The sequence below is a fragment of the Zalophus californianus genome, chromosome 16, assembly GCF_009762305.2.
Source record: "Zalophus californianus isolate mZalCal1 chromosome 16, mZalCal1.pri.v2, whole genome shotgun sequence".
NCBI lineage: Eukaryota > Metazoa > Chordata > Mammalia > Carnivora > Otariidae > Zalophus > Zalophus californianus.
In genome coordinates this window covers 25,293,501-25,309,321 of record NC_045610.1, presented here as the reverse complement: position 1 = coordinate 25,309,321, position 15,821 = coordinate 25,293,501, and the positions used below count along the sequence as shown (strand labels likewise).

Here is a 15,821-nt window from a genome sequence, read left to right as displayed (position 1 = left end):
AAATGGTGCTGAATCGATGAATTTTTTTTTTTTAATTTTAAGTAAAAGGAGCCTTGACCCGTCTCATACTATACACAAAAAAATTTCAAATGGATCATAAAACCAAAGATAAAAACCACCTCTAACAGAAAATCTAGGAGGGTGTGCCTGGGTGGCTCAGTCAGATAAGCATTGGGCTCTTGGTTTTAGCTTAGGTCATGATCTCGGGGTAATGGGATTGAGCCCCATGTCGGGCTCTGTGCTCAGTGCAGAGTCTGCTTGAGATTCTCTCTCTCCCTCTCCCTCTGCCCCTCCCCCAGCTCACGCGAATTCTCTCTCTCTCAAATAAAAAATAAATCTTTAAAAAGAAAATATAGGAGAATATCCTCATGGTCTTAGAGTAAACAATGATACAAAAGGCATTAACAGAGTAAACCACTTAAAATTTGATCCAGATTTCTGTCATCAAAAGACAACATTAAGAAAGTGAAAATGTAAGAATACCTACAAAGGAGACTATTAAGACAAATGATGAAATCAGAAAATGGATTGTAGGTTATATAATAGTATTTTATCAAATATAAATGTCCTGGTTTTGACAGTGCTATAGCTGTATAAGATAATGTGGTTGTTCTTAGGAAATATATAATGAATTATTTCTGGAAAAGGGGTACATAATTTCTCCTACTGATAAATGGTTCAGAAAAAATTCTGCACAAATAAAAAAATTGAGAGACTAATACAGCAAATGGGGCAAAATCTCCATAAGTGGTAAATCTGGGTAAATCAAGGAGTACCTTGTAAAATTCTCTAGAAGTTTAAAATTACTGCAAAACGAAAAGCATCTTTAAAACTCCACAGTGAGATACTGGTACATACCTATCAGAATGGTTAAAATTTTAAAAGCTGAAAATACCAACAGCCAATGAGAAATAGAAAGCAAATGAAACTTTCATACATTGCTAGTGGACATACATATTGGTAAAACTACTTTGGGAAAACTGGCTATATGTACTAAAGTTAAACATACATCTACACTATGACACAGCAAATCTACTCCAGGTCTATACATCCAAGAGAAATGGGTGCAGTGTACATCTGCCAAGAAACATATAGAAGAACGTTCATAGCAGCTTTATTCATAATACCCAAAAACTGGAAACAACAAAAATGACTATTGGCTATATAATGGACTGTTTAAAATGTGTTGTATTCATGATAAAATACCACAAAGAAAAAAATAAGAACAAATTACTGCTATGCACAAGAACATGAAAGAATCTCATAGCCATACAGCTAAGTGAAAGAAGGCAGACATAAAAGAATACAGACTGTACTATCTACGGCCATATACATTTTTTTTTTAATATGAAGTTCAAGAACAGAAAAACTAATCTCTGGTGACAGAAGTCAGAATACAGGTTACTTGGAGTTACAAGGAGGACAATATTAACAGGGAAAAGGGACTCTTCAGAGTTGCTGGAAATGTTGTATATCCTCATCTGAGTGATGTATAAAGTTTATATACATACACAAAAATTCAATCTGTACACTTAAGATCTGTGCACTTTACGGCACTTAATATATTCAATAAAATTTATAACAAGAGAATTTATAACAAAAGAAAACACTACCTTCCACAAATGTCTACTTCTGTCCAAAGAATAACCTTCTGCTTTAGAGTAGAAAGACATCAAAAATATTTCAAACAAGAAAAATTCCAATTTACAATAATAAATTTCAAACTCAGAATGTGTATATTAAATCAACAAAGTCAGATAAAGCCACTATTAAAATAAGGTGAGATTAAACTTCAGATGCAAGATTTCTCTAAAGTGACACGGTAAGAAACACACTCTAAGCAAAAGTATTTTTCTCCATTAATACAGGTGGATTCTAGAAGTTATTTCAACATTACTCCTCATTTTTGCTTTTACTCACTTCATGACTCCCAAAGCTCTTCCGCTGTGGATGACTAAAGAGCTGTCCTTTATTTCCCTTCCCAGTAACATGAGACTAGACCAAACAAAATAAGGCCCCACTCTCAACGAACACTATTTTTTGATTCAGGTCCATATTCAAACTTTCTCTGCTTGCCAGTTACCCCAAATCACGGACCTTATATTGCTCGCAAATGAAACTCATAAAAATTGTTTCCTGGCTAGCAATCTTGACATGGCAAGGTCTATTGGCATCCAACTTCTAATAAATAATAGATTAACTGGTATTTACCTCAACTATGCCCTTGCATGTTTCTCTAACACTGTGATGTAAAGCTACTTAAGCTATAACCTTTAGGGCAAACACTTCTTTCAAGGGACAGCTGCACTTTTCTTAATGCAGTATGTTAGCGACACCTAGCGTCATTATCTTTGAAGTACATCCAAAGCTCCAAGAAAGCACTCCAAATGTTAAGTTACTGAACCTAAACTATACATGAGTTAACATCTGGTGCTTTCCTGGAGCTGGAGGGGAAGTGTGGGGGGTGGGGATGGGCTAAATGGGGGATGGGTATTAAGGAAGGCACTTGTGATGAGCACTAGGTGTTATATATAAGTGATGAATCGCTAAATTCTACTCTTGAAACTAATATTACACTGTATGTTAACTAGAATTTAAATAAAAACTTGAAACATAAAAAAAAACCTCTTTGAAACTAAATAAATAAATAAATATACTGTTTCATGCAAAGCAACTGTCATCTTCTAGGTGTTGTAATGAACACACTTGAAAGATTGTTTAAGATATTAAGAATTTCAAAAGAGCATGATAAAACTAAGCAGCCATTCAAACACATAGCAAAAAAGTAGGGAAAACTATCAGGACTTTTACAAAGGTATATCTCGGGTTTCTTAGCTGCTGAAAATTTTAAATGAGAATTCTTTATTACTTACACTACGTAATGCAATTTTTGCCTTATATAATTTTTAACATAACGCAAGTCTAAGTCTAATAATAAAATTACATTTCTTCTAAAACAATGCCATCTTACATACCAGGTAGCACCAGCCCCAGGTCAGAACCCTGGGAACATCTTTGACTCTTCTCTCCTCTTAATGTATTATCAGATACCACAATAAACAATTCAGGCTCACAACATCCCACATTTGGATAATGTTGAAATTGACTCCTAACTGGCCTAATAACCTTTTCTTTTCTTATTCTCCATCCATCCCACCATCATTGCAAGAAAAATCTTTATTAAATATGGATTTTGGAATGTATCTCTTGTTACTCAAAGACTTTTAATGAGTTCATACTGGCTGAAAGATCAATAAATCCAAGTCCTCATCCTGCAATTCAAATTTCCTCCCTGAAACTTCTATATCTTATTCTATGTCCAGAAAGCATATAACCACTAAAATGAATATTAATAATCATAGAAATGATTGTCTGTGTTAAATGAAATAACACATGACTACACAACGTCTAAAACATACCCATTGTCGTAACTCCTCCTCCACCTGGATGCCATGTTGATAGTGTTTGGCAAACCATGTTATGAATGCCCGATTATCTATTTTTTAATTTCCATTCTGGCACAGATACTTCTGTAAGCAACAAACACATATTTGGATAATGTGCAACTGGTAAATAGCTGTCAATGTCTAAAAGCTTACTCTCATTTTCTGTACTTATTTTGTTGCATACAGTAACAAACATTTCACTACGACCAGCACCACCAGTCCACGGTCCACAAACTTAAAACCAAACTCACTATTCTTCCACTCATATTTGCTCTTTATCATACCTTTCCTACTTTTGTAAGCCATATCACTGTCTAATCTGTTCAAAGTCCTCAAATGGCTTCTCCAACTCAAGGTTTCTGTGGGCAAATAATTCCTAAAAGATATTCAAATGGCCAACAATACATGAAAAAGTGTACCAACATCATTAGTCATCACAAGGTACCACCCATCAGAATGGCTAAAATTAAAAACATGGACAACACCAAATGTCGATGAGGTTTTGGACGAAGCATCCACTGCTGGGGGAAATGTAAGATGGTACAACTACTTTAGAGAAAGGTTTGGATGTCTGTTATAAAACTGGCCACACTCTTACCCTATGAAGCTGTAATTCTACTTGTAGGTCCTTACCTAAGAGAAATGAACACACTACTTTACAAAAAGACTTACAGAAGATCTTCACAGCAACTTCAGTCAGAAAAGGCAAAAGTTGTAAACAGCCCAGCTATCCATCACTAAGAGAAAGGTTAAACTATGGTATGTTCATACACTAGAGTATTATTCAGCAATAAAAAGGAACCAACAACATGGGTGAATCTCACAAACATGCTGAGTGAAGGAAGCCTTACACACACAAAAATGTTTATAGTATAATAGCACAGGAAGTTCTAAAACCGGCAAGACTAATCTATCGTGGGGGGAAGACATGAGAACAGTGGTGGCCTCTGCATGGGATAGAAGAAAAATTAATTGGGAATAGGCATGAGGGAAATTTCTTCAGTGATAAGCATGTTCTATATCTTGACAGAGATTTGGGTTACCTAGGTGTATACACTTGTCAAAGCTTAGGAAATTGACATATTCAGATTTGTGTATCTAGGGGCACCTGGGTGGCTCAGTCAGTTAAGCGTCTGCCTTCGGCTCAGGTCATGATTCCGGGGTCCTGGAATGGAGCCTCACATCAGGCTCCCTGCCCAGTGGGGAGCCTGCTTCTCCCTCTCCCCCTGCCTCTCCCTTTGTGCTCTCTCGCACACACACTCTCTCAAATAAATATAAGAAAAAAAAAGATTTATCTAATTGTGTGTATATTTTAACAAAAATTAATCAAATATTGAATTCTAGTCAATGATATGCATGCAAACATGGTGGGGGGAAAGTCTACTGATGTTTGCAATTTACTTTAAAATGTGTTGAATGAGATGGATATGAAATAGAGTAAGTATCGTAAAATTTTAATGGTTCAATCTAGGTGGTGGATATACCTGTTTTCACTGTAAAATTGTTTCAACTTTGCTCTGTATTTACAACTTTTGAAGTCTGTGGTTGACCAAGCTCTAGCCCACCACCACCTCTCAGGCATCATGCCCCAACATTCTTCACCTTGCCCACCCACCTCCAGCTGAACTGCCCCCTGCTGTTCTTGAATATAGAGGAAACGTAATCCTTGCATGGAGTACTGGCTTTTAATGCTCCTCCCTCAAAAACCCAGAAGGATCACTCCTCCACACTTCTGCTCAAAAAATCTTTGAGAGAGGCTTTTCCAGACCACCCTGTATAATACAGCAACCCACCACAATATCAACCACCCCACCCTAACACTTCTCACAGCTAGCATGCTACGTGTTTGTGTATTATCATCTTCCCCACCTATCTAGAATGGAAAGTCCGCAAGAAGAATGATTTTGTTTTGCTCATTGTTGTTTTCCCAGCACCTTGAACAGGGTCTGGCTTGTAAAAGGCAATCGATAAATCTTCACTGAGTAAATGAATTAATAAATAAATGGGGTAAATGTAAGTGGCATGGCTTTACAAGAATGCAATCTGGTAAATCTATCAAGAGCCTTGGTGTATCTACTTTTATTGATCTCTCCAAATTATATGATCATAAAGATATTTATCTCAATATTCTTTAAGAAGAAAAATACTTAAGAAATCTAAATCAAGGGGCACCTGGGTGGCTCAGTCGTTAAACGTCTGCCTTAGGCTCAGGTCATCGTCCCAGGGTCCTGGGATCGAGCCCCGCATCGGGCTCCCTGTTCAGCAAGAGGCCTGCTTCTCCCTCTCCCACTCCCCCTGCTTGTGTTCCCTCTCTCACTGTGTCTCTCTCTGTCAAATAAATAAAATCTTAAAAAAAAAAAAAAGAAAGAAATCTAAATCAATGTCCAACCATAGAGGAAAGAACATTTCCACCTCAGAGCCACTGACTACTGTTCTAAGCTTACCCTGGCTAAATTTTAATTTCTATGCCACTTCCTTATAATTATGATCTCTTATTCTTTTCATCATATTACAATTTAAGTTGTATATTTATTTTTATTTAAATTCATCTTTCCTACTAGCTCCATTAGAGCAAACACCATGTCCGTTTTGCTCAAAATACATATTTTATCCCAGATCCGTGCTGAATAAATGAATGCCTTTTTTTTTCTTTTTTTAAGTAGGTTCCATGCCCAGCATGGAGCCCAACACAGGGCTTGAACTCACGACCCTGAGATCAAGACCTGAGCTGAGATCAAGAGTCGGACGCTTAATCAACTGGCCACTCAAGAGCCCTAATAATGAACACCTTTTAAGTCCTCATTGTTCATGGCATCAAGTCATTCTATGTGTAAGACTGGGAGAAAAGAAAAATCAGAATGTACACAGGACATATTAAAATGACTGAAATAAAAACTGAGATAGCAGCTAATAGAATTCAAGGAATTGTGAAAGGAAGAGTACAAAACTGCTTATTTTTTCATAGGAATCACATAGAACTATTCGATTTTTAATCCACGTACAATCTTGATTTTTTTTTTAAGTTAAGGATTTTAAGCAAGCGAATCTATATTTATATTACCAAAAAGACGCAATGAGATTGTTAGGCATGAGTGGGAAAAGGGCCTGTTCATCCAGAACATCAACAAATAATCCTGCTTTCTTATGTGGCATCAGATGTGTTGAGATAAGGGGCCTGACAGCCTGGGAAAAGCTGGGAAGGCTGGTGTTTTCCTCCAGCCGCCCCATATACAGAGTGGTGGGAACTGGGCAGCAGAACAACTACTTCCGGGCGGTCCTGCTTCTGAGCGAACTCCACTTAACCATATATCGAGGCACCATCTGGGCCTTGTTCAAATTTGTGCAATTCGTAAATAGACAATTTTTTAAATGTGTAACCAGGATCTGTTTACTTTCTTAATCTGAGACTCCCAGGTTATATAAAATCAAGAGGAGGGAACCCTGTTCACAAACTTGAAGCAAAAAAAACCGAGCTGTGGCTTGGATAGGAGTTGACTTTCTGCTCACTCACACGTACTTCAAAAGCAAATACGATTTATGATCTGCAAAGATCCCTAAGAGCCAGGATTATTTCTAGGTTGACCAACGTAAGTTCCCCACTGTCCAGCACATGGTAACACTTCAATGATTACTGAATAGCTGACTAGTGATAAACAAGTTTTGGAAGGGTTTAGTTAGTAATGGGTATCAGTCACAGTACTCTATAAAAGATGAAGAGTTGAAGGCGCACCATAACCTTGTATAATGAAAACTAAAACTGAACCGCCAAGATACTTGCATGGCGTATCTTTTGCGATCACATTTGGTGAGTAATGAAGTACAGCTCTGAGATCATAGGCTTTGAATTTGCGGTCAGATAGAACTGGGTTTGAATTCCAATTCCACCTCTTACAAGTGGTATGACGTTACCACCTGTAAAACAGGATAGCTTCTACCTCACAGTGCACAAGAGATGAGATTCTGTGTCTATAAAATGCTTTGAACACAATAAGAGCACAATCAATGCAACAGAGCTCATTTTCCCAAATTGCCTCCTAATTCTTGAAACAGTCCTCATGGGGCTATAATACTACAATAGCAAACAACCAGCTAATGAATATTGCATGAAGAAAAGACTATTCGAGTCTCTCAAAATGCAATCTGGACATAAGAATTACTTTAAACAAGTAATTTAAATTACTCAGAAGACCTCTAAGTCCCTCAGAGCTAAACACAAGTTAAGTTGAAAACTATTAAAAGTGATACCTCTAATTATAACAGGAACAAGTGGGTAGCCTGAGTACCACCAAAGGAATGTACTCAGTCCAGTCAACACCCCTAATCACACAGGCTCAAGCTTCTTGTTAAAGCTCTAGCTTCCCCTCTGTCTTCAAGTCTTTGGATCGGGGAAGCCTGCTTCTCCCTCTCCCACTCCCCCTGCTTGTGTTCCCTCTCTCACTGTGTCTCTATCAAAATAAACAAATAAAATCTTTAAAAAAAGTCAACTACCCACCCCAAAAGGCAAAAGAAAGAGGACACTCATTTCATGACATACCAGGATTCTTCCACCTCTGCGAAATAAAGCCAATCTTTAAAAACAAACCCTAACCCTAAATAACTAATAATATCATACATAATTATATGATTAGATGAAAGACCAAAGTTCATCATCAGTGACTTATCAAAGACTAAATAACTTTTTATTTAAAATATTAAAGAATTCTGGGCGCCTGGGTGGCTCAGTTGGTTGAGCAACTGCCTTCGGCTCAGGTCGTGATCCTGGAGTCCCAGGATCAAGTCCCACATCGGGCTCCCTGCTCATCAGGGAGTCTGCTTCTCCCTCTGATCCTGCCCCCTCTCATGCTCTCTCTCTCATTCTCTCTCTCAAATAAATAAAATCTTAAAAAAAATAAAATAAAATATTAAAGAATTCTGAAGTCCAATGTGATCATTACTTAATAATCTTTATGCCACTGAAGCCAAATTCTGTACTCAAGAACGTCCTGAATTCCTTTAAACTTGACATAATATACTGTGTTTTCCCATAAATCTTTTAAAAAGGAATGATATTACCCGACAGAACCAAAAAGAGGGGGGAGAAATTCTAGCTGAAACACATACACATACACCAGGGGCTTCAGACAATTTGGTGAGTAAATTTTTTAAAGGTACAAATAGCCTTGAGTTTCCAACTGCAAAAGAACCACACAACAGAAGCTCCCCTCCCCACCCCCCCACCATCTACTGGAGAGATCCAATATTTCAGCCAGGCCAGAATGTAAGTACAAGCCAAAGTATGCAATCTGTATTACAGTTCATTCAGCTGTGATCCTACCAAGCCTCTTGGTAGACCATCCCAAAGAGGAACATGTAGGATTTAAGAGGCAAACTGGGACCAATATTAGGCAATTTTAAACACTTATCAAAATTGAAATTTATCTTATACAGATGCACAGACATAAAATAACCTTTGTTCAAATTCACGTATTACATCATTATGTCTAATAGTAGAAAAAAAAGAGACATTCAAGTTTTTTCAATATAGGGAACAAATTACAGAAATTAAGGAAAATCCAAATAATGGGATTATATGCAGCTATAAAATTCAATGAAGAAGCTCTCTGAATACTGACATTATGAGTAAAACATAGCAAGGTACAGACTAAGTTGTATAATGTGCTCCCATCTGTTAGGGAGAGCAGGGTGGCAGAAACAAATTTATTTATGTTTTTATTTGCATAAAACAGAGCTATAAGGATACATAGGAAACTAAAAATCCGGGTTGCCTCAAGGGAAAATGGGGGACAAGGGTGGGAGGGAGTTTTTTAACCTTTCATAACCTCGAGAACTTTGTACCACATGACTGTTTTAAACCAATTCAAAACACTGATTTTTAATGACTGCTAATTTTAAAAAAGAAAAGAAAAAGCCTTCTGTAAGTCTGTTTACTCTTCTGGAAAATGGGAGGGAAATAATAATAACAATACCTACTCAATAGAGTTACTATGACAAAAAAAAATGAGATCTTGCATGTAAATTGATTCCCACAATTCCTGGCCGGGACATCACAAATCATTTATAGCCCCTCTGCCCCCTCACTTGCCCGTTGTTCTTCGTGCCTTGCACAGTGTTACACAAACAGCAGCCTCTTAGCAAATGCTTGTGAAATAAATGGATGAGAACTTACAGAAAGTATGGCCAGATTTCACATCAGCTAGCATGCTGGCCAGTGTTATATCTTAGGGATTCATACACACCAGACTTACCGGAATGCTCCAGACCTGCATTCCATCACTGTAGCCGATCATAATCAACAGAGGTGGCTCATTCCCAGTGCTGTGTATTTCATGAAATTCCAGATTTCTTGATGTATCTGTGTTAGAATTTAGCCACAAAGAAGCAAATTAAAAAGAAAACTACACTTCTTTAATATCATTAGTCTAACAATTGCTTAAACTGTTTTTCAGTAGAAAGTATTTGGAAGACATCATTTATAAGAAAGTGAACAGGAAGCTGAAATTATAAAACTAGTAGTTTTTTTTAACAGTACCTATAATTATCTGCACAAGTAAGACTTTAAAAAAAAAAAAACTCTCACTGGAGAACTTGGGAATATTAATACCAGGAACAAAACCATCTGCAAATGATACATAAAAAAAATTTTTTACCAAAATTAATTAAATATAAATATGAGTATAACCTACTAGAATTTCTAATATTTGTAAAGCTAACAGTGGAAGACAAGTTACATTCCTTCATGTTTAGGAATTGAATTCTGATGTACCCGAACACCAGGCATATGGTCCACTACAACAGAATTATAGGTACCTGTCTAATCGACTTCCAATTCACATCACTGAATATTAAGCATCTGTTATATAATCAGTATTATGAAAGATATCCTTCCTGAACAAAACCACTGCACCTCACAAAACACGAATTCAAGCATTCTATTCTCAAATCACGACCTTTTCTTCAGCAAGTTTGCTCAACCACTTCCATTATGATCCATTCTCTGACTTCATTAGGCCTTCTGGTCCACCAATACCACTGCCTTCTCCCTATTCTTCAGACCACCTTATATTGACTCTCCTTCCATCTTATGGTCTTTGATCAATCATCTAACTTCTGCCAATAACCTACAGATTCTGATCTCTTTTTATGGGATTTCTGCATGGCACCCATCTCGCAAAATCTCAATCCTAGACAAACCCAACTACCCACTATCTTCATACATTCTATGGCAATCAAGTACTGCTACAGGAATATCACACAATTAGACAGAATTGGTACCACTATAAATTAATTTATCTCTACAAACCTCAACTGGACCCTCAAAACAGCACATCACATTTACTCTATTTTCTGGAACTTCACCTATAATTTCTTCAATGACTTTCTTAAGCTTTCTCCAAGCCCTGATTCCACCCAATCTCTCCTTACTCAGCAGATAATGTGTCTGAGACTGCACAGGGAAACTAGAAATTTCCTGTTGCTAAAGACCTGAGTGCACTGGTACCACTCTGTTCTCATTCCATCTCATTACAAACCGTTGTCTTTCCTTCTGTCTAGACTAAATCTCTCCATCTATGCTTTGGATCCCACTCTCCCCCACCTTCTCAGGAGCCTTTTTCTAATCATTTCTTTCCTGTATCTTCAATACCTTCCATGCTACTAGATATTTTCAATGAGCATTTAAACATGCTGAAGTGTCTCCTACCTTTTAAAAAATTTCAAATAAATCAGTGCCAGGGGAATTTTAGATGTAAATAACAAAGGTAAAATTAGGAAAACATGCATGGATAATGTAGAAGCACATTTTCATCATCATGGTACAGGGAAAGAGTTCTTAATAGGACACACAAAAAAAGTCTTTGCATGAAAGATTGGCAAATTCTACTCCATTATCTCCTACATTAAAATGGAGAATTTCTGTTAATCATGAGCCACCCTTACCAGAAAAGTGAAAAGGCAAGCCACCGCAGGGGAGAAGAGACTTAGAACAATTATAACCCCGCAGGGACTCATCTTGTACATGTAACAATTAAAAACCAATATGAAAAAGTAAGTCACTAGAAAAACAGGCTGGAGACATGAAAAAACACTTCAAAAAGAGGACATTCAAATAAATCCACCATCAATAAATATGAAAAGTGGCTCAATCTCATTTGTAATTAAGCAAGTATTGATTAAAGCCACAATGACAGGGGTGCCTGGGTGGCTCAGTCGTTAAGCGTCTGCCTTCGGCTTGGGTCGTGATCTCAGGGTCCTGGGATCGAGCCCCACTCAGGCTCCCTGCTTGGCGGGAAGCCTGCTTCTCCCTCTCCCACTCCCCCTGCTTGTGTTCCTCTCTCGCTGTGTCCCTCTCTGCCAAATAAATAAATAAAATCTTTAAAAAAAAAAAAAAAAAACACAATAACAAAACCAAGTGTTAGCAGGATGTGGAATAAAGTACTGCATATTTACTGCTAGGGAATGTAAATCAGTACAACCACTTGAGAAAACAGTTTGACAATATATGCCCAAGTTGAAGACACAATGCCCTTTGACCAAGTAGCTCTACTCTAGGTTTACACTCAGAAAAAAAGAGCGTATATACACCAAGAGACAAGCACAAGAATATTCACAGCCACATTATTTGTGGGTTTTTTTTTAAGATTTCATTTTTTTTAAGTAATCTCTACACCCAGTGTGGGGCTCAAGCTCATAACCCCAAGATCGAGAGTCGCATGCTCTTCCAACTGAGCCAGCCAGGCACCCCCTTAGCAGCATTATTTGTAAAGAGCCAAAAGCTGGAATCAATCCAAATGTCCATCAGAAGGAAAGCAGACAAGCACAGCGGTATACTGAAACAATGGAATACTATTCGCCACAGAAAAATAATGAACCGCTGCCATACATCATAACAGGGATGAACCTCACAAACATGATGAGCAAAAGAACCCAGACAAAAAAAACTATATAGCAAATAATTCTATTGATATGAAATTCAAAGTCACTAAGCAATTAGGTAACAATATTCTATCTCTTACCCTAGGTGATAGTTACATAGGTGCTGGATTTGTAAAACTACATTCATTGATCTACCTTTTGTACTATTTACCATGATATATTTGCACAATAAATAAGGCTTTAAAAAAATCATAAATTGAAACAACACTATCCTTCTCTCTTTATTTGACTTCATTACTCTCCTCTCCTTCTATAAGCTGAATTCCTTGATTAAGTTGTTTGTAACTGTCATCTATACTTTATCTCTCATTCACCCCAAATCCATTTCAAAATGGTTTCTGCCCCAACACTCCTCCCAAGTGACTTCTGCTGTGGTCACCAATAATCTCCAAGTTGTTAAATGCAATGTATGTTTTTTAAGCCCATCTTGCTAGACTATTTAGCAGCTATAACCAACGTTCACCATTTTCTCCTTAAAATATTTTCCTTTGGTATTCCAGGTATAATCTTCTCCTACTTTTCCTCCTATCATACTAACCCATGACCATTTCCTGCACTGGCTCATCCCTTTCCTCCTACTCTTTAGACACTGGAGTTGTTCAAAGCTAACTCCTAGACTGTTCTCACAGTATAGCCTACCATGGGTCTCATTTCATCCACTGCTTCTCTTAGTATCTGCTAGTGACTTCCAAAACATAGGTTTTTGGAGCCCTCAGCAGAAGATCAAATTCCACTCAAAGATCATGATTTCCTCCACAAACCTGATCTTCCTCCACAAACCTGATCTTCCTCCAAGGTTCTCTATTTTGGTGAATAGCATGATTATCTAACCAGTTGGCAAAGTTGGGAATCACCTTCTTCCTTTCCTCTAACAATAAATCTATCATTAAGCTATCACCTGTGTCTTTCTAAATAGCTCTCTTCTTACACCACCACTATGCTGTCCATTATAACATCGACTCTAAAAGCATAAAATGGCTTCCTGCATCCACCATTACCCCCAAACTCCTACAAAAGAGTGTTTTAAAAAATATAAATAATGGCATATCTCCTCACCCCCATCCTCTATATTAGTGACTTCCTATTGCTCAAATATAAAGATCAAAATGTTCAACACAGCTTATAATCAGTAATTTTCTAATACTTTACTTTTCTAATACTTTTCTTTTGACAGGAATTCACTGGCATAAAGTCAATAAATAACACATGATTCTATATCCAGGAAAATTCAGAATTATAAACTTATTTTCCAAGGGCATAATTCTCTTTCTACCTAGCATTTACATGGTCTTTTGTAGTTTTCAATGTGCTTTGGTATACAGATCAGCTAATCTGACATACAACAATCCGGTTTTATGTGCAGAGCAGGAGCCAATTTCATTTTATCATTGACAAGAACAAGTTAGGTATAGTGTACTCAAAGCTGAAGGGAAATCTCAGGATTCTTGACACTCAATCTAGTCATCCTTCTACTACAGCTACCATCTTGATCACAGGTTGCTACTTTTAGAAGGGCTCAAACGCCACATATAAAACCCTGTGGTCATTATATGAACAAAATCTCCTTTCTCTTATTTTAGATTCTGCTTAGTCACTTGTACTATTTTTCATTCTCTAGATGGTGCTACAGCAGACTTCATCACTCTGGAATGAAACTCCTAATTTTGTAAAAATTGTAAGTTATTCTTCAAAACTGTTATAGCTTTAAGTAATCACTATTCTTTGACTTTTCTTTATATCCTCTCTTATACCATCACTAGTTTTTCAATCCAGAACTGTTCTTTATCTCCTTTACTGGTTTCTTTTTTCTTATTTCCCCCCTAAATATGGACTTTACAGTCTTTCCTATAGAGACATGTAGCATTCCTTTGTGGTTTTAGTCAACTACAACAGCCTCCTTTTATTCGCCCATCCTCCAAAACCTTGTCCACTCCTCCGTATACTCCCCCTCCTCAGAAAAATGTTTGCAATTGGGGGCGGAGGCCTACTGGGTTTTCTGCTCACCTAAAAAAATCGAGGTATAAAGTGAAATTAGATCTTTCTCCCAAACCAGCTGCTTCTGTATTCCATGTGTGTATTAATAGCAGCAATGTACTGCCAATACTCAGTCTAAAACCTGGGAAGTCATTTTTAGTTGATGCTAATAGGTGAATGAGGATTAAGGCAGGAAAGAACATTTCAACCAGAAGGCTCCCTGTACAAAGGTCCTGAGGCATGAAAAGTTCTGTGCCATTAATGACCTGAAAGCCAAGCAGGGCTGAAGCATAGTTTTTGAGGGGACATAGATGGGGAAAGGACTAAGAGTTTGAAGCACTTGTGAGACATCTAAGTGAAATGTCTAGGGCGTAGCTGACACGTGGACCCAAGCACACTAGAGCAAGAGAGGCTTGCAGCAGCCATTATCTTTGTATGCCCCACACACTTCTTACTCTATGCCGCCCCCTTTCCTGGTAACTGATCTTACTCCCCATCGAGCACAGGAATAGGCACATAACCAGCTGAGCCAATTCCAGTATGACACCCTTGGCCCACTGCAACTATTCCAGTAACTGGAAGGTAACCTTTCTGGACACCCAGTGAATACTTTTACCTCCTTGACCACATAGCATAATCATAAAGGTATGATCAGAGAGCTTTGAGCAATCACCACTCCAACCTCATTAAAGGTTGAAAGAAATCAAAGAAGAGAAGCAAGCATTCAGAAAGAAGTAGTGACAAGAAGTGAATGACTAATGGAACACTACATCAAAAACTAATGATGTAATGTATGGTGATTAACATAATAATAAAAAATTTTTTTTAATTTAAAAAAAGTCATGAGCAAGAAAAAAAGAAGAAGAAGAAATGAATGACTAGAAGTTTCAGGACACCACCCTTTCCAGCTATATGATGTGAGTAGGTTAAAAAAAATAGTAATTCCCATATGGAAAACAGTACGGAATTTCCTCAAAAAAATTAAAAACAGAATTAACATATGAGACAACAATTCCACTTATGGATATATACTGAGAAAGAATTGAAAACAGAAACTCAAAGAGATATTTATACAATAATATTAATAGCAGCATTATTCACAAAGCCAAAAGGTGGAAGCAACCCAAAAGACCATGGGTGAACAAATAAGTAAGATGTGATATATACATACAATAGAAAATTATACAGCCTTAAAAGGAAAGGAAATTCCAACACATGCTACACATGGATGAATCCTGACATGCTAAGTGAAATAAGCAAGTCACATAAAGACAAATGCTATAGGATACCACTTATGAAGTACCTTGAATAATCAAATTCATAGAGCCAGAAAGTAGAATGGCGGATACCAAGGGCTAATGGGAAAGAGAGAATGTGGACCTATTTATAATGGGTACAGAGTTTTAGTTTTACAAGATGAAAAGAGTTTTGGCATTGTTTGCATAACAATGTGAATGTACTTAACACTAC

At 37.3% G+C, this 15,821-nt stretch overlaps 1 protein-coding gene across 1 annotated transcript in view; it reads right to left on the bottom strand.

The window, feature by feature from the left end:
* Positions 1-15,821, bottom strand: part of BCAS3 (BCAS3 microtubule associated cell migration factor) — a 598,955-nt gene that overhangs the window by 560,950 nt on the left and 22,184 nt on the right. The window contains 1 exon segment of the mRNA XM_027625284.2: positions 9,692-9,798. Coding sequence (XP_027481085.2) covers positions 9,692-9,798 — 107 coding nt within the window.